At 32.4% G+C, this 18,400-nt stretch overlaps 4 protein-coding genes across 5 annotated transcripts; 2 read left to right on the plus strand and 2 right to left on the minus strand.

Moving 5' to 3' along the window:
• The first annotated feature begins 2,301 nt into the window (after nucleotides 1-2,301).
• Nucleotides 2,302-3,983, plus strand: LOC133697846 (copper transport protein ATX1). Its single transcript, XM_062120655.1, has 3 exons — nucleotides 2,302-2,460; nucleotides 3,020-3,095; nucleotides 3,621-3,983. The coding sequence occupies exons 1-3, from the start codon at nucleotides 2,452-2,454 to the stop codon at nucleotides 3,791-3,793; spliced, it is 258 nt and encodes an 85-aa protein (XP_061976639.1). The 5' UTR covers nucleotides 2,302-2,451; the 3' UTR covers nucleotides 3,794-3,983.
• A 2,783-nt stretch (nucleotides 3,984-6,766) lies between these two features.
• On the plus strand, nucleotides 6,767-9,173 carry LOC133697029 (large ribosomal subunit protein P2A-like). The gene is made up of 4 exons (XM_062119346.1): nucleotides 6,767-7,178; nucleotides 7,266-7,375; nucleotides 8,470-8,687; nucleotides 8,930-9,173. The coding sequence occupies exons 2-4, from the start codon at nucleotides 7,288-7,290 to the stop codon at nucleotides 8,954-8,956; spliced, it is 333 nt and encodes a 110-aa protein (XP_061975330.1). The 5' UTR covers nucleotides 6,767-7,178; nucleotides 7,266-7,287; the 3' UTR covers nucleotides 8,957-9,173.
• A 1,494-nt stretch (nucleotides 9,174-10,667) lies between these two features.
• Nucleotides 10,668-12,199, minus strand: LOC133696442 (histidine-containing phosphotransfer protein 2-like). Its single transcript, XM_062118632.1, has 6 exons — nucleotides 12,128-12,199; nucleotides 11,916-12,046; nucleotides 11,729-11,797; nucleotides 11,330-11,401; nucleotides 11,142-11,214; nucleotides 10,668-11,020 (listed from the first exon to the last, which is right to left on the minus strand). Exons 1-6 carry the CDS (start codon nucleotides 12,197-12,199, stop codon nucleotides 10,979-10,981), a joined length of 459 nt encoding a protein of 152 aa, XP_061974616.1. The 3' UTR covers nucleotides 10,668-10,978.
• Nucleotides 12,200-15,604: 3,405 nt separating this feature from the next.
• Nucleotides 15,605-18,240, minus strand: LOC133696931 (serine/threonine-protein kinase D6PKL1-like). Of its 2 annotated transcripts, XM_062119230.1 has the most exons (3): nucleotides 17,936-18,240; nucleotides 17,596-17,854; nucleotides 15,605-16,508 (listed from the first exon to the last, which is right to left on the minus strand). In XM_062119230.1, the coding sequence occupies exons 1-3, from the start codon at nucleotides 18,168-18,170 to the stop codon at nucleotides 15,713-15,715; spliced, it is 1,290 nt and encodes a 429-aa protein (XP_061975214.1). In that variant the 5' UTR covers nucleotides 18,171-18,240; the 3' UTR covers nucleotides 15,605-15,712. The 2 variants fall into 2 exon arrangements, with proteins under 2 accessions (XP_061975214.1, XP_061975213.1); XM_062119229.1 differs by having other exon boundaries at nucleotides 17,596-18,240.
• Nucleotides 18,241-18,400: the final 160 nt, after the last annotated feature.

Genomic DNA, 18,400 nt, shown 5'->3' on the forward strand with positions numbered 1-18,400 from the left:
ATAATATAAATTATATCTTGAAAGCTCATCTAATAACTTAAGATTTAGAATTGAATTGGTTATTCGATACTTTAACTAATACAGATTCATAATTTATCAAGGTTATTAAACTTGGTAGTTCAAGGTTTGGATCATGGATTTAACGTTTTAATTTGAGTAAATCTAAAATAATATGTTTTAATCAAATTACAAGTTAATTTTTGAGGCCATCTAAATCTAACCAATTGACTAATGAATAAATTTCATCCATGTTTTTTTAAAAAATAATATATATTATATCATATATCATGAGTCGACCTCTCCGGCGAAGATGGGTTTAATAGCATTGTAGTTTACCATCAGGCAACCATATTCTCAACGATCCCTCTCAAGGTGTCGTATATTTATTGCAGTGTGATGCAAGTGCAATGGTTTTTTTTTTTTTTTTTAGATGGTTTTTTCAACAAAAAAAAGAAGACTATGTATATACAGACACGCCCATCATGTTCTTATCCGTTATTAGTTCCTTCTTTTCTTTTTCAATGGAGTCATGATTCATAGAATAATAATCACTTCGCGTGGAATTTTGACGATTCCTGCAATCTATCATGTTTACAGCAGTGTTTTTGTTCCCCCTCCCCAGAATAATACTGGCTCCACAGGGTCAACTCCTCGATCGAGTGATGCATCCATGTATCATGGAGGACGCCACCTTCTTCATTAATTTAAGTAATTTACTAATGCGTGGTTGAAGATCGGGTTAAATGTTTTAACGTGTAGCTCAAGATCCTATGTATTTTTCAACACTCTTGTAAAACCCGGCCTTGCTTCGTCGGATCTGAAGCCTAGTCAACTTAGGAAATGTATTAGTTCGAATTGACAAGAAAAAAAATTCAGTTGATTTAGTCAAAATTTAAGATGATTCGTGATTCAATTGATGTATATCTAACCCGTCAAAACCTAACTCTTAATTCATTAACTTTTTATTTTGTCAAAACAATGCTTTTTAGATTTGATTCTTGTCCCGAGTCAAAATCAAATCAGGTTTTACGACTAGTTTTTTAATATTTACCTTGAATCAAACTCTCTTCTAAAAATTCATTTTGATATTAAACTCCTAATTTATTACAATTTCCAAGAAAGAAAAAACCTAAGTACCGAAAATTATCTAAAATATTTTATCATGCGCTAAAAAAGGAACACTGTATATTACAAAAACACATTTTATTTCAACAAAAAAAAAATATTATCTCCTGAGTTAATGAGCAGTAATTAACTCTTTTTAAATGCTTCCTAACTATAGTGCCCGGAGCTTTACCCATCTCAGTTAAGAGTCCGAGTTTGGCATGGAAATAGACAGCCTAAACAAAAGGCTTTCCTCGTGAGATTAATCCTAATAAATTCAAAATAACATTATTTTAAGATTATTTTAAAAAACAATTAAAAAGATATAAGTGAAGTCTTGCCTAGTATAATTTAAAACTCAATTGAAGTTGGGTTCGGGCTAAAAAAAGATTAAGCCGTTGATAATGCGGAGCTTAACAGCATTGTAGGAAGATTAAACGCGGGATTAAGAGGAGATGGAGGTGGTGATTGGAATTTGGTACTGCAAGAGGGGATGGGTGTACTATCAATATGTGCGGTACGAGTCTGTACTGCCTTAACTTGAAAGGGAATCCATACCATATCTCAACAAAAAGACATGGCCTTCTTCTAAAGTTTGTTCAGCTACCGAATCAAAACTGTGCCTCCACAAAAATCTTAGATTCAGAAACAATATAAATAAATATTAATACTACCCATGGAAGAATCTTAGATTTAAAATATATTTTAAATTGTGGTTTGAAAAAATTATTTAAAATATATATGTCTGACTAAAACTGATGTGAGATTGATTTTTGTATATAAAATAAATTATTTTAACTTCTATAACAAAAAAAAAATTCAAAACATTAAATAAAAAATATAGAAAACTATTTAACTGAACTAACTCCTTTTTCTTTGTGGACAGAAACCATCACAACATCAGCGCAAATTGGTAAAAGGAACAACACGAATGTTAATTTTTTTTATTGAAATAATATTAAGACAAAATAAAATTTAAAACATTGTTTGCATCTAAGTTAGGTTAGGTTGTGAGTTCATAAAAAATATATTTATAAATTCTTTAATCTAACAGAAATAATTTTCTGTTGACTAACTTAAAAAAAAAAAAAAAAAAACTCTTTAAGTAAGAAATTACATCAAAATTGATTGGGGAATTAGGCATAAGTAGATAATTTGAAGCAAAATAGACATTAAAAAAAATAGTTGCCGGGACCCACACAAAAAAGAATTCATCGCACACATAAAAAAATTCTATAAATTCACGCCTTCGAAGAATGCATAATCAAGAACAAACTTAAAATCTTCTCTCTGTCTTCTTGATTCCTTGTTTTTTGTTCTGTTTATTACAGCAGTAATACCATAATCATGTCTCAGGTACCAAACATTCTTATTTCTTGATTCATCTTTTATGGCAAAGTCTGTGTTTTTATTGTATTATTTACTTGTTTTTTTGACTTGTGATGGGATGTTTATGAGTCTTTGATTGATTTTGGATTGCCATGTTGAATTTCAAGTTTGAATCTTTTCTAGGGTTATTGGGTTTGTGTTCATTTTGTTTTGTTTGAGGATTTAAGTGAATTCTGTTATGGTTAAAAAAGTTGGTAAAGGTGTAAAATTTAATTTTGTGAACCTAGTTTTTGAGGGAGAAAGATTGCTGCTTTGTTGTTGGGGAACCTGGAACTGTGGTTTTGAATCATTTCTGGATATAGTTGAATGAAAATTGTAGGATGAAAGGGATACAAAAGTGGCTTTTTTTCTTTTTGTGTTATTGTTACGAGTTAGAAATTTATCTAGGCTCGGATGTTAACTGAAGTCTTCACCTGTTTTTGAGCTTGTCTTGGTTTTTGCTGCCTTCCCTCTTCTTGATTTGTTGACATTATGATTGTTGCTGATTTTTGAATGTGTAATGATTTTCAATTTTGCTTGATTTCAGACTGTTGTCCTCAAGGTTGGTATGTCATGTGAAGGCTGTGTTGGGGCTGTGAAAAGGGTTTTGGGCAAAATGGAAGGTTTGTTCTTGCCCTTGCTTTTGATCTTTTTAGTCTCTGGAGCTTTGTTGACCGTGCTGTCTTTCTCCCAACACACACACACAAACAATTGAAATGGCCAAACATTTTGGATGGGCTTTGCTGGGTTGTCAATCTTAGTCCTTGATGCTAAGGTACTGTTCCAGGAATTTTAGGGCAAGGTGTACATCGTGTTCATGGTCTATTTGATAATGAACTAGGGCAAAGATTGGTTACAGAATTTTGCACCTTTGCGAGTAGGTTAGTTAGCAGTTTGGTATGATGAGGTTTCGGAGCATCTGCAATTTGTGAAGAATAGGATATTTACTAATTGTACATTAGAAAGCAATGCACTTCTTTACTCTTCATCAACAAATAAAGAAAAAAAGATGAAAGGTAGATTTTTGAAATATTAATCAAATCTGGCTTAAAATTCCATGAGCGAATGCTATTTTCATATTTAGACCTTTGGTTCATATTTTTTGTAATTTGATGATAATAGAGTGTTTCTTCTGTGAGCATCTTCAGGTGTGGAATCATATGACATTGATTTGAAGGAGCAAAAAGTCACAGTGAAAGGAAACGTGCAGCCAGATGCTGTTCTTCAGACCGTCTCTAAGACCGGGAAGAAGACTGCCTTCTGGGAAGCAGAGGCACCAGCTGAACCCGCAAAGCCTGCAGAAACCGTGGCTGCTGCATAATGTTGATAATACCAATATTTACTATGTGGAACTGTGTTCTACTGGGTTATAGTTTGTTGAGCTTTCTATGATCATGATGTGGATTGTGGATATCCAGCATGATTTTACTTGGATGTAAGCTATAATAATCTCTCTGGTACATTCATATGGTTATATGTATTATCATTATTATGCTATAACTTAAAACGCATGGCATTTTTTACGCACACACAAATCACCATGGATTGCAATGTGTTGCACTATGTACTTGTCGAAAATTTGTTTTGGGCCTTAAATTTTTTTTTAGCGATTTAATCTTAATTGAAGGTTTTTTTTTTGGCAATTTAGTTCTAATTAAAGGCTAATTGATTGTGATTTCTTAGAAATAAAAAATGGTGTTGAAAGAAGAGGGATTGAAATGAAAAGGCGCCAAACATGAGTGGCACGCTATAAGTCTTGGCAACAAATACACTTTGGTCCCTGAAATTTAAAAATAACTAAATTATATGATTTTGGTTTCTCAAAATTTTTTAAGTTTGATTTTGGTATAATTTTTTTTTCTGTTATTTTTCAATCCTTGGCTAGAAAGAAAAGAGAGAAATCGTTGAACTCTAGCAATAGAGAGAAAAATTCCATTGATAATGATTTAGGTCATCAAAATAGTTGATATTTATATTATATGGTTTCATTTGATGAGGAGGAGTTTATATTAGATGTATTTTTTGCCTTAAAAAAACATATATGAGCTTAGTTTGAATTTTGATTTCATGTTGATTTCTTTTTTTTAAGCCATGAAATAAGCTTATCACGGTTCTTAACATAGTTTTGAAACTCGACCTGACCCGGCGGGTCGACTCGGGACCCGGTCATCCCGGGCTGGAGCCAGGTCAGGTTGAAGAAAAAATAGAGGAAGGGAAAACCCGGTGTGACCCGGCAAAATCAGGTTGCAACCCGTTGATTTTTTTTTACTAAAACGGCGTCGTTTTGATTTTAAAAAAAATTGACCCAGGCCTTGGATCGAGCCGGGTCTGAAAACTATGGTTCTTAAGGTGTTTTTTAAGTGTTTTAAGTCGAACATGGGTTTTTGGGTCAAAAAAGTTGAAGCCTGATTTCCTGACCAACACGGTGGGAATTTAGGTAGCATCAAACGACGCACCGTCTAATTTTATTTTTAAAAAAAAATTGTCACTTACCCTAAATGTAGCCAAAAGAAAAATAAGGATTCAATCACCCGAGGCAGGCTTGCGTGCAAGCCTTGAAGAAATGGGTCAAGCAGGTTGGGCTAACCTAGCTTGCCAAGCTCAATAGTGCTGACCTTTTCTGTGTTTTTTCTAAATTTTTTTTTATGTTTTTTATATATATATTTTTAAAATTTTTATTTTATTTGTATTCATATTAATATATCTTTTTTTTTTGTTTATGGAGTCTCTTTTGAGTAATGATTATTTTTTGGTTATGCATTTTATTTTTTAAAAGGTTTTTCTTATTCATTTATAGTTTTTTTTTTTATCTTTTGTATAGATGAATTTTTTTTTTAGAGGAGAAAAAATTTATTTGCAGATAATATTTTTAATATGTACATGCTTGTATAATATTATTCTCTTTTATTTTATTAAATTAATTAATGTGTGTCTATTTATATTATCTTTTGATTAAATAAAAATATATTAATAAACAAATGTAGCTAACATAATCGGATAAGTATCCCGCCTTGCGAGATTATATATATATATATGTATCTCGATTTTTTATTTTAATTATCATTTATCGTTTATTTTGTTCATTTATTAACATACATAGTGATTGATTTATTTAATTACATGTACATATAAATTATTTTATTTTTATTTAGAATTTTTTTTAACTATAAAAACATGCCAAAAAAGTTTGTGTATACAATTATTTTTTTTTGTTGAAAAAAAACACCTAAACTGTGACGATTTGCGGGTAAAGTATATAGAGATATATAGAAAATCTCATTTTTCTTGCATGACTATATTATATTCACGTATTCTTCTCTGGATCCCGAAGTCACGAAAGTACTCAAAATGATTTGTATGCTTGACCCGTTTAGAGGTCATATCTGGGCTAGGACTAGTAAAATGAACGCTTTTGAACTCCTTTTAGTCTCTGGAATTGCAAATTCTATATGGCTGCAGCCTGTAGCTTGTCTTCCCCAAATATCACACACAACTCCACAGATCTTTTTTGTTCTTACAAGAAAACGCAGGCTGTTCAAAAGCTTGGAAGATAAAAACTCAAGAGACGCGAGAAAGAAGGTGGAGGTGAAGAGGAATGTCAGTGTTGTGGTGTTTAACTTCTGACGTTTGAATAAATCGCTGCTGAATCTCTGTTACATCGTCCTGCAAGGATTTCTCAAGGAAAGGAGACAACAAGGAAGTTCGAAAGGACATCACTTGGGCAGATCATCATATCGCTGGTTGAGAGGTCAACGAAGAATGTGATCGATCAAGCATTATTTGATTTTGATGCATCATTGCATGTATCTAAGCCAAATTAATGTACTTATGGGAAGAAACTAGGAGCATGGATTGGAGAAGAAACTCATGGAACAAATGTGAAGCCGGCCCCATCTTGCAAGTGTAATTAATTTATTTGTTTTACTTGTAAAAATAATAATTATATTTCTAAATAAATTTTTAATATAAGCCATATCAAAATAACTCTATAACAAAAATAATGTTGATATTTTTAGAAAGAGCAAAACAGTTGTTTTATTGTTGTAATGAATAAAAAAATGTGTGTGCGTGTGTAGTGAAATTGCCTTCCCTTTAGTTTTTTTTATTGATATTCAATAAATTAGTAATCTCGATTAAATAATATTTTTATTTTATATCAACTTAAATTTAAAGTTTAAATGATATCTCAATTAATTAAAAAGTTTTCATACTATTATTATGGATATTGATTTATAAAGGTTTAACTGTAATTTTATTCAAATTTACTTTAACTACAAATGATTAATAAATTAGATTCATATGCAATAAAATAATTTATTTCGACTTTTTTCTACTATTTATTTTCATAAAAAGTTTAATAATTTAATTTATGAGATTCATTTATTCAAAATATAATCCTTTTTCAATGTCATGAGATATATGCTTGAAAAGGGAATTCAAGAATAATATTTGGTAATTAAAATTAGCATTAATGACACAAATTATTCCATTGATTATGTTTTTTAAAAAATAAAAAACCATTGTTAAAGATTAAAAAAAAAAACCCATGTCCTTGTGCATAGCGGAAAACGTGCAAAGGAAGTTACTTTAAACGACTAACCAGGCATCATAAAACCCTAACCCTGACTCTATTAACACCCCATCAAAACCCTAACTTTCACACGGTTTTCTTCTTTCTCTGAAGATCAAAGAAAAAACCCTCAAAGGTAAAATCTTTCTCTGCCTTTTTCTTTGCAATACGGCAAGCCCTTATTGTATCATACTCTAATTTGTTTGCTTTTGTTGAAATTTAGAGGAAAAAGAAAGAAATAAACAATGAAGACTGTTGCTGCTTTCTTGTTGGCTGTTTTGGGTGGCAACAATAGCCCTTCTGCTGAAGATATCAAGAAGATTCTTGCCTCTGGTATATGCTCTTTATTGTTTATATTTTTCATTTTTGGCTTGAAAGATGAAATCTTTGTTTTCTTGTTTTTTTTTAAAGAAGAAATCTTGAAAGGCAAGTAATTAATAAGAAATCTTGGGATTTTTAAAAAATTAATCTTGTGTTCAGTTTGGATGATATTATTCCGGGGAATAAAAGAATGACCAGAAAATTAAAAACCCATTATAAATTAGTTTTTTTTCTTCCTGTTTGGGATCAAAAACAGGGGATTAGCTAGTTTTTTTCACAATGTTGTATGTGATATGCTATATTGTTGATGAGTTGTTTGTTGATGTTGTATGTTATGGCTTGAAAAGTTTAGATTGGATGCGTGCTTGTTGATTTGTCTACTAAATTAGGCATAAAAACGGGTTGTGTTGTTGGTTCATCTTTCTTTCTTTTTTTTTCCTGATTTGTGCTTTGAATATATCTAACTGTAAGGCATTTAGGCTCTGAAAGTAATGTATGTTTTGTGGCTTTTGGGTTTTGACATAAGGGGTACGGGGATTGTGCCGTCCGAAGAAACTTGATTTAGGTCAATAGGACTGATTTGTATGCTTGTGTTCTACTCTGAATTGAATCTTAATCTGGGTTGTGTAGCGGATTAATTACCTTATACTTTCTTCATTTTGTTTTTGTATTTTAAAAATATTTTTTATATATAAAAATATATCAAACTAATAATTTTTAATGTAATCCTAGTAATTTTGTTGAGCTAATATAAAAATTTTAAAAATATATATAAAAAATTATTTTAATATATTTTCAAGTGAAAAAACATTATATCACTCGAAAATACCTTTCTTTTTTCTTCCTAAACTTTTTTGTTGTACTTGTATCTTGAATCTCATTTTTCTTAATTTAAATCCTTTCTTTTTGGATTGTTTTTGGATTGGATGTATCTCTTTAATTAATTTTATGTAGTATGTCAAAACTGAATTCTTTCTCTTTTCTCTTGAAAGGAAAATCAAAATGTGAATTTTCAGTCACAAAAGCCAAAACTCAGGACAAATTGGACGTTTATGGAAATAATTCGGCTTTTTGAGGTTTTGAATGCTTTGAAGTATGGTTTGCAGTTGGTGCTGAAGCTGATGATAAGATTGAGCTACTCTTGTCTCAAGTTAAGGATAAGGATATAACTGAGCTTATTGCTGCTGGAAGGGAGAAATTAGCTTCTGTGCCTTGTGGTGGTGGCGAAGCTGTTGCAGCGGCTGCTCCAGCTGATGGCGCTGCTGCTCCTGCTGCTGGTGAGACAAAAGAGGAGAAGGTAGAAGAGAAAGAGGATACAGATGATGTAAGTCAACATCTTTCTTAAGGCCGGATTACTAGATTTACAAGTAGCTAGCTAATTGTTTTGCTGAATATATTTTTTTTATCCCACTTCTCTATTTTCAATTCTTTTGATCTGGGACCTCCTTTCTATTCGTGCATTCATGTCTAGTCGGGTCATCATGTAGATCATCTGGTTATTGTTATGCATGCAAATATTATTTAATTGCTAATGCACTGATGTTCCTTATGTTTCATTCCTTGCAGGATCTGGGCTTCAGTCTCTTTGATTGAGGAACTATGATATCAGAAAAACTTTATTCTTCAGATCAGCTGTAGTACAGCTTTAGAACATTACTTCTGCAGGATGCAGGTTACGAGTATTTTCTTTTTTTGAGACTAGAAAACCCTAGGTGTGCTAGAAAAATCTGAGATTTTAACTGTGGATAGTGATATTTTTCCTTTTGTTCGTGATCTTTTTATCAAAGATTAAAATTTCGGTTGAGGTATAGCATGAAATGAACGGCTATAGTTCACACAAAAATGGCAGAACTCCTGTGAAAATTTATCAATCTGATCTCTTTTTGGATTGTTTCGAGAGATGCTGTTGGTCCCGTCCCACGACAATCATAAAATGGCAGCACCAAAATATAATTTAGGACGATACCTGTTCATGAGAATGATGGCATATACCAGTAATCAACTCTTGATTTTCAGAATATTCAATGAACTATAACAAGGCACCACTTGATTACCTTTTCGGGGCAGCAAATGCATTGCTCTTTAAATGCTATGTTGTCTAATCACTATGATCTTCTGCGAACTTTTTATTAATCACTATGATCTTCTGCCAACTTTTTATTAATCACTATGAACATGCGGCTTTGTATCTTTCTGCGGCATAAGCTCCTTTTATTTTACCTTTCTTTCAAGCTCATGGCAAAACTTAAACTGACCAGCGGTCCTGTAATTGTTCATTACTGTGAGTTGAAACATTCATCGGTCCCTGATATTGTTTAGAGTTTCAGGGTGCATCGTGTTCTGTATGATTCAGATTACTTTGAACAGTCTAATCTGGCCAGAAACCTGTGTAAGTTTTTGAAAGGTCTTAGTTGTGTTCTGTATGAATCAGATTACTTGAACAGCCTGTAACAAAAAAAAAATGATTACTTTGAACAGTCTAATCTGGTCAGAAACCAGTGTAGGTTTTTGAAAGGTCTTAGTGGTAGCTGTAATGGACCTTGTTGAATTCTTCTATGGTCTTAGATGTCCTTTCATAGATTTTCAAACCTCCGCCAAACAGAATCCAATCCCCATTGCATGCGTTCTTTCTCTCCTCCTCTCCCCTCCCAAATAACTAAATACACAGTTCCAATGGAGCCAAAATCTTAAACCATGGCAGTGAGTTAGCCTAGTCTATCGCCCAGCGTTCTTCAGTGTCCAAATTAAAGTGTTCAGATGTTCTTCGGACTGCCACCTTTTTTTTTCTTTCTTTTTTCATGTTCTAAATGGATTAGAAAAGTTTCAGATCTTAAACAAATTGACAGCTTGTGGTAATAAGTTCTAACTGCCATGGTAAGCTTAATGATAATTGTTACGAGGTCTAATTGCCATGACAAGATCAATGGCGGAATAGGTCTAATTGTAACGACTTGAGATTTGTTCTGGCTAGGAGCTGCTACTATACCTGGGACAATTCTCCATGGTTTTGGCACAGAAGAGTTTCGGGAAAATGAAAGTAAGGTGAGAAATCCCTCTCGTGTGTCCAGTCTTTCTTCATAGAAACACGAGTAGGTTGCCAGAAGATGACAAAATAAAGGTTTTGTCTATCCTGTTAAGGCTAGCAGGATGACAACTTTAGGAGATGGTGCTCGCTCTCAAACCATTGCTTGATCTGTCCTAAACATGATAACCAGTTTTTAACATTACATTAAACTATTACCCCCAGTGAATAAACTTCTGGCAGCCAAAAGACAACAAACAATCCAAACAACCACATGATAAAAACCACTAGAGGAGATAATAAATCTTCCCATTTTCTTTGTTCAGAACAGCAAATGAAGGAGAAACATAGAGGTTCGCTGCAAATTACCGGTGGCTCCAGGACTCCCCCCGTAGGGTAGAGAAAGATGCCCACAATAATTCCAGGGAAACATACATGACATCAAACAACAACTGAAAGTTCAAACAGGACTAGAAATGAAATCTGACAAGTTCTAAACAGACTGCAAACTAAGTTTCAGCTTTCATTATTGAAAACTCGGAAACACGGTCCGCAGATCATAGCAGAACAGAAAAATCACCAGATTGTGCTTTTCAGCAACCTTGGTAGTCATTGGTCACAATCCTCCTCTCCAGCTGCATCAGAGAAATCCCAGAGGAACAACAACCATTACTAATACAAAAAGTCACTGATAACTTTCTACGTCGAATATAGTGCTGGAAATCCACAAACTCAAACTAATATCATATCTGTTACCTCAAGGAAAGCCTCCAATTTATTATGCAGAATGAAAAAATCACCTTTGATCACCTCCAACCCCAGGAGGCAGCTACAAATCAGATAATGCACAACAACAAGTGAGTGGCTGACAGATATGGTAACTAATATCTATTGCAATTTCAAATAAAAACTGCATTAGGAGCATAATTTTAATGATTTCATACTCATCCTTGTTTCTGGCAATAACAGCCTGACGAAATTCGCCACAAGAAGTCGCCACCCGGCACGCACCAAGGCTGCAACACCAAATTGAACAGAGCGAGTCTAAATAATTATGATAAGCATGATGACTGTTATTAGCCATGAGTGAACACAACCGACCCAGCACCACTAAATGCATAAGCTAGGTAGTTCTATTAAAGGTATTCAAATCAACTATCTATCAAAATTTTCATTAGGCAATTCAATCATTTCACGCAAAGCACGCTGAGACGATTGTTTCTAACAGATAAAAACAAATTAAGGAATCAAAAAATTCTTAAACATGTTTCATAATGATTAATTAATGCAACGCAAGCTAGATCTAATCAATAAATGGATTGATATGGAATAAATTATATCACCATGAGGTCCCTCCTTTTAGCTTGATGCATAGTTGTTCGAGATGTTTGAAGTCCACAAGAGGCTGATCCCTGTAAGAAAATTAAGAAGAAAGAAAATTGTAATCAGTAATAAAACACAAAAAAAGACCTCATTTAGATAAACTGAAAGAACAATCATTGCATGCATGTGCATAAGATTCAAACGTACAATTCGGTAGTCATCTCCTCTAAGGTGGTTTCAGAATCAGATATGTAAGTAGGAAGAAGCTCAATAAACAGGAAGGGTCCATTGGCCTCCTTCAAGTTGTAACAATCTTTGAAATGATGGTCCACAAGTCCCTGCAAGCAAAGAAGATAATTGATAAACATAATGACAATCAAAAACACATAAAAATGTACCAAGAAGACAAAAAAACAGACATCATCTTCCATGGACTGAATGAAGTCGTACAGCTTCTCAGTGAGAGCTTCAAGAGCTGCCAAGCCTGTCATTGCTGAAGAGAAGAAGCTAGCCCCACAAAAGAACAACAAAGAGAAATTGAGAGAGAGAGAGAGAGAATCTTAGCGAGGAGCGGTGCATGAAAGGTAACATAAGTGGGGTTTATATAGGTAGTTCAAGGAGTAACTGTGTCTGAGTTTGCATGCAATTTTAGAGATAAAGACAGAGCTGTATAACGTGAAAAAAAACCATGGTTAAGGCAAAGACAAAAAGTGGTGGAACTTTCTCGCGTGTTTCTGTGCTGGCAAAACAGGCGTTATGGACTCGCTCAAAATCTGAAATGAAGCAAGACATATCTGCATATTTGGCAAGAAATAGCAAAGGATTGGGCGTGTGATGATTTTTGTGTCAAAGGATTAGGGTGCTCTTGACATGTATAATCAATCTACTTTCAATTACTGCAGCAATTAATTAGCAATGGAAAAGGGTTTGTTGCTTTAAATGGAAGTGGTTTTTGTTAGTAAAAAGAATTGATAATACTTCTTAATTATAGGCTTTTTTTACTGATAGAAAAGAGGAAAATGGCAATTAAGAACATTAATTTATTAAGGGTTGTTATAAAGTATAAACTAAAATACGGAATATTATTTTAAAATTATTTGGAATAAACCGTTTCCAAGCAATGCCTGATCCAAACTTATTAATATTGTCGTTTATTATGAATAAGTTAAAAATTATTCACTCAACCGATAATTGAAAATCTATTTTAAAAATGATTTAATAACAATAATAACTGTTGATAACGATAATAACTATTTTGAAAACAAAACTCATCTTTTATCGTTTATTATAAATATACAAATAAGGCTTTTTTACTGCATTAGAAAAGAGGAAAATGGCAATTAAGAACATTTATTTATTAAGGGTTAGTATAAATTATAAACTAAAATATGGAATATTATTTTAAAATTATAAAATCATTTGGAATAAACCGTTTCCGAGCAATGCGTGATCAAAACTCATTAATATTGTTGTTTATTATAAATTAGTTAAAAATTATCCACTGAATCGATTATTGAAAATCAATTATAAAAAATGAGTCAATAATAATAATAACTGTCGATAACGATAATAACTATTTTAAAGACAAAACTCATCTTTAATCATTTATTATAAATATACAAATAACTTCTAATTAAAAAAATAATTAAAACATGATCAATCATTTGAAATAAATTGTTTCTGAGCGATGCGGGATCAAAACTTTTTAATTTTATCGTTTATTATATAGTAAAAATCACTTAACTAGTATGTATAAAAATAATTATATATAAAGAAAAAGAGTTAAAGAAGAGGCATGATCAAATCATTTGAAGTGAAAAAAAAATGAATTGATGGATTTGGGGTAATTGTAATCAAAGGAATTTAATATTGAAAAATGAGTTAATAAAGATAATTGTTTTCAAGTAATGCATTTGGTCCACCATCATATATCTATCGTTACAAGACAAATAATTTGAAATAACTATTTCCTAGCAATATGAGATTAGAGATTATTTATTTCGTCTTTTTATTAAAAATATGTTGAAGATTTCTCATTCAATCAATATAGTAAAATAAAAATAAAAAATGAAAAGAGTTAAGAGATGTAAAAGTCTTCTACGAGGAAAAGAATGAATATGATGGTAATTATAATAAATGAAAATTAATTTTGAAAAATGAGTCAATAAAAGTCAAGTACTGCATGTTCATATCAATCCATTGTTTTTTATCCTTTATTGTGTGTGTGTGTGTAAATAAGAAATTTCTAATTAAATATATAAATAAATTAAGACATCATCAATCAATTGGAATGACTATTTTCAAGCGATGTGGGATCAAAACTCATCAAATTCAAGTTTTCTCGTTCAACCAATGGTATAAAAATAACCTAATAAAATAGAGACTATGAATGAGAGTTTCGACAAATATGAGGACCATAGTTAAATATTGCCATTTCCATGTAGAGCTAAAAGCACGGGCCTGCGCGGCCCATTATTACCTCAGTTATACGAGCCGCCAATCCAAGCCCAATCGTAGACGGTGTTTCTTTCTAAGCGTGCGTCCAGCTGTAATAAAACTTACAAATAAAATGTCCTTTTAAAGCAAAGTTATCCTCCAAAAATAGTTTTTATAGTATTATTAAATCCAGCTAAGTATTAATTCTTTAACCTAGGATCTAGTCTAACATGTTTTTTTAAATTAGATAGGGTGGGAGTAGACCTGGGACAACCCATAATCAGGTAAAAAACAAGTGAGATCTGATTTGATTTTAAAAAAATAAAATAATATCATTTTAATTTTATTTAAAAAAATATTATAAAAATAAATAAAAGGTCAACTTCTCTAATTTACAATTCCAAATAAATAAGATTCAATGTTAAAACTAGTTTTTTCAAAATACCTTTCCACTTATCTCTTTTTTTATAGACATTTAAAGAAAAAAAAATGAAAAAAAATTATATCAATATAAAAAATAAAATGAATAAAATTTTAAATTTTTTATAAATATTAATTTATTTATCAATTGAATTCAAATATAACATTAAAATTAAATTTAATTATAGTAAAGAATTAATTCCAGACAACTTAAACAACATCACTTTAAATTTACCGAGTCAATTTATAAAACAAATCAAGTTTAATAACTTCAAATTACTATAATAATAAATAAATAAATAGTACATTTGTCATATCATTTTACATAATAAACTAGATATAAAAAACCCAACTTAATATACCTCTGTATGATAAAATAGATAAATAAACCAAACACCGATGATTAATTTCAATGAACTGCTACTACTCCTCTTCCTAACGTAATCAAAACAATGCACATGGTGTGATTTGTTTTTGCATGAGGAAATACAAAACCCAAATTTGAGGGTTGTTTGGAAATATAATTGTGGTTGTTTTTTAAAATATAATTTACTTAAAAATATATTAAAATAATTTTTTTATTATTTTCTAAAAAATATTTTTTATATCAGCGCATTGAGATGATTTAAAAACACTAAAAAATATTAATTTTAAAAAAATTAATCTTTTTAAAAATACTTTTAAAACACAAAAACAAACAAGATCTAAAGACATTCACTCCATATGCATTGCCATACTAAATAACTTGCTAGCTATTACACGATTTTAATATATTGATATTAAAAAATAAATTTTAAAAATAAAAAGATATTATTTTAATATATATAAAAAATATTTTAAATAGAACCTTAATTATAATACACTCTAGAACTTATTCTAATGATGACCCGATACAAGATTTGGATTACAAGTCCATAAGGCTGACCTGAATTTCTCAAGAGATTAGAATGACATTATTTTTTTCAAATAATCATCTTTCATGTATCCAAGGCATGCTTTCCTCAAAAGTTTTCATATAAACAATTTGAAGAACAATTACATTTCTAGGAGACCTGAAATATATTTCCATTTAATCAAATTCGGCTCCTTCTTCACATCTTTTCTCCCCTAATAAAAATGAAAATAAAATAAAATAAAATATCCTCTTACTAATAATGTTCTATAGAATTGCTCCCATGATTGGTGGCAATGAAGTTTTTATAAGTGAATGGCTGAGGGATATAAGGTGGAGTTTTACACCTTAACAATGCCCAATTTATCTCTTCAAAAAATTGATGATGCTTAATCGCAGTAGCTCCCATTGTAGAGCCCAGTCGTCTTGTAGGATCCTTGATGAGAAGTTGTGTGATCAAATCCTTGGCGAAGACTGGGACCGATGGTTCCTTGGGGAACTCAAGGGCTCGAGCCACGACATTAGCCAGGGTTAACTCGTGGTCCGTCCCTTTAAACGGCGTGACACCATAGAACATTTCAAATATGAATATGCCTAAGGTCCACCAATCCACGGCACTGCCGTGTCCCTCGCCGGATACAATCTCAGGTGCCAGGTACTCGTGGGTCCCAACGAATGACATGGACCGGACGTCTATTGGCTCCGCTACAATCTCGAGGGTCCCCCGTTGATTGAATTTCTTCTTGCGTTTTCTACTTGGCTGGAGGCAAGAGACAGCTGGCACAATGCAATTGGGCAGAATGCACGATGATGTGGCAAACTGAGATGTATCAGAGGGGTAATCACTTGTCGATGATGTGATTGATGGGTTTTGATCAGAAATAATCTGAGCGGTTGATGTTGAGTTGTCATCTTTTAAGGAGAGATCAAAATCTGTAAGCATTATGTGACCGTCTGATCTTATAAGAACATTTTCAGGCTTGAGATCACGATAGACGATTCCCATCATGTGTAGGTATTCAAGCGCAGCCACAACTTCTGATGCATAAAACCTTAAAGCAACAAAAATTAGTTAATTAATTAATGATATATACAAGTATTCTACAACTAATTATAAAGATTATCACTATTATATATCATGTTACGAGAATGCACAAGTAATTATATATTCTTTTTAATTAAAAAAAAGAGAGATAGAGAAAACGGATAGTTCTCTCAACCTCCTTATGTATTAATTATAAAAAAATCAATTATATTTTTGTTGTTTTCAAGATGTAAAATATTTTTATAAATAATATTATAATATATATCACATCACCCATATCTTTTAAAAGACTCTAAATTCAAATAAAAATAAAATAAAATTATTAAACTAAATATTTACTGAAGCTTTTTATTAAGTAATGATATCATTAATAATATTATAATTGTACGTTTAATTACTATTTTGAAATATAAATTTTTGTTTTTAATATTTTATATGCTCACTCTAAAATTATTTCAGAAAATTTATTTAATGTTGATTTTTTATTCAAATGTTTTTTGTATTTTTTTGGTATCTGTCTATTTTATTTTAACCAAACTTAAGACAAAAATAAAAAGTTAATCTGATTTAATGATTAAAAACAACAGCAATAATAATAAAATAGAAAACTCGGATGAAGGTATTATATTAAAAAAGGAAAAGTTAAAGCAAGATATGGGGGGGAAAGCTGAATTTGATTCTTGAAATGATATCTTGGGACTCTCTGACTAGACAAGAACCAGAAAAATGATGAGCTGGAACATGCCATGGATTAAGGGAGATCTAATTTTTACTTCTTTTTATGAATTCATGAATGCCATGCCTTCTATTATGATCTAGTGCACGGGACACGCACCAAAAGTTCCATGGTCCACACAACATCAATGGCTGCACCCGAATGTCACATGGATTTACCCACTGACCCTACAGGCAATCAACGGTTTATACAATTAGTAAACTTAACCCCACTATGATTATCCATCATTTCTCATCATGCACGGATTTTGTGTCTTTTTCGCCAAATGCAACTACTCAAATTATTTCCCTTGCCTGCCGAACACGAACATGGTATGATATTAAGTGGATGTATACATGCATGCATTGCTCATACATACCGGGCGGCAGCTTCATCGAAACGTCTATCCGGCTGCCTTTGCCGGAGGACATGGAGGTCACCACCAGGACAAAACTCCGTTAGCAAACAGGACCACCTAGGTGAGTCCAGTGTGGCATACAATGGAGGCAAAAATGGGTGCTCCAACATTTCCAATATCTCCCTCTCGATTCTAGCCCTACTGTCTTTGTTCCTAGTAGCCATTTCTTTTTTGTCCATGACTTTGGCAGCAAAAAGACACTCATTGCCTTCCTTGAGCACTACAAGATACACACTCCCTATGTCACCACTTCCTAATTTGTGGACAAAGCGTAAATCAGCTAGGGTTAAGGGTGAGTTACCGCAGTTTTCACGTTGAATTGCATGCCAGCACTCATCACATTGGGGTGGATGATGGGGCTTGCAGGAGTTTGACATGAGGCTCGAGGTTGAGGTAGTCCATGTGGTTTCGGACCCTGAACTTGTGCTGTGTCTTGTCTCAACAGCAGTGGTGGTGGAAGTGAAACTAAGATTATCAAGATCATCGGTTAGATCTTCCGCGCTTGGTTCCATGGTGGAGGCCGCCGTGGTGGTCATGGAGAGAATGGTGGTTGGAAGTGGATCAGACAACTGGGGTTTGGGAATGAGGGTGTGGAGAGAGAGAGAGTTGAGGTTTTGAAGGGAATGAAGGAGGGAAGTATGGGCCGGAAAAATGGGTTTGGGCCACGTGACTTCTTTAGAGAGGGATGGGTCCCATGTAGGGTACTATAGCTGGATTCCAAATTCAGCTTAAATAATTTTTTATATTCCATTAACCTTAGTTTATG

The sequence above is a fragment of the Populus nigra genome, chromosome 6 (assembly GCF_951802175.1).
Source record: "Populus nigra chromosome 6, ddPopNigr1.1, whole genome shotgun sequence".
Taxonomy (NCBI): Eukaryota; Viridiplantae; Streptophyta; class Magnoliopsida; order Malpighiales; family Salicaceae; genus Populus; species Populus nigra.

Bases quoted from the DNA above. Each gene is read 5' to 3' on its own strand.
- LOC133697846 (XM_062120655.1), top strand. The intron at 3,096-3,620 runs GTTTGTTCTTGC...GAGCATCTTCAG, and splicing joins GGTTTTGGGCAAAATGGAAG to GTGTGGAATCATATGACATT.
- LOC133697029 (XM_062119346.1), top strand. From the start codon at position 7,288: ATGAAGACTGTTGCTGCTTTCTTGTTGGCTGTTTTGGGTGGCAACAAT. The intron at 7,376-8,469 runs GTATATGCTCTT...TATGGTTTGCAG, and splicing joins CAAGAAGATTCTTGCCTCTG to TTGGTGCTGAAGCTGATGAT. The intron at 8,688-8,929 runs GTAAGTCAACAT...CATTCCTTGCAG, and splicing joins AGAAAGAGGATACAGATGAT to GATCTGGGCTTCAGTCTCTT.
- LOC133696442 (XM_062118632.1), bottom strand. From the start codon at position 12,199: ATGACAGGCTTGGCAGCTCTTGAAGCTCTCACTGAGAAGCTGTACGAC. The intron at 11,798-11,915 runs GTACGTTTGAAT...ATTTTCTTACAG, and splicing joins GAGGAGATGACTACCGAATT to GGATCAGCCTCTTGTGGACT. The intron at 11,021-11,141 runs GTAACAGATATG...TCTCTGATGCAG, and splicing joins AATTGGAGGCTTTCCTTGAG to CTGGAGAGGAGGATTGTGAC.
- LOC133696931 (XM_062119229.1), bottom strand. From the start codon at position 18,170: ATGACCACCACGGCGGCCTCCACCATGGAACCAAGCGCGGAAGATCTA. The intron at 16,509-17,595 runs GTATGTATGAGC...TGTTGCTTTAAG, and splicing joins TTCGATGAAGCTGCCGCCCG to GTTTTATGCATCAGAAGTTG.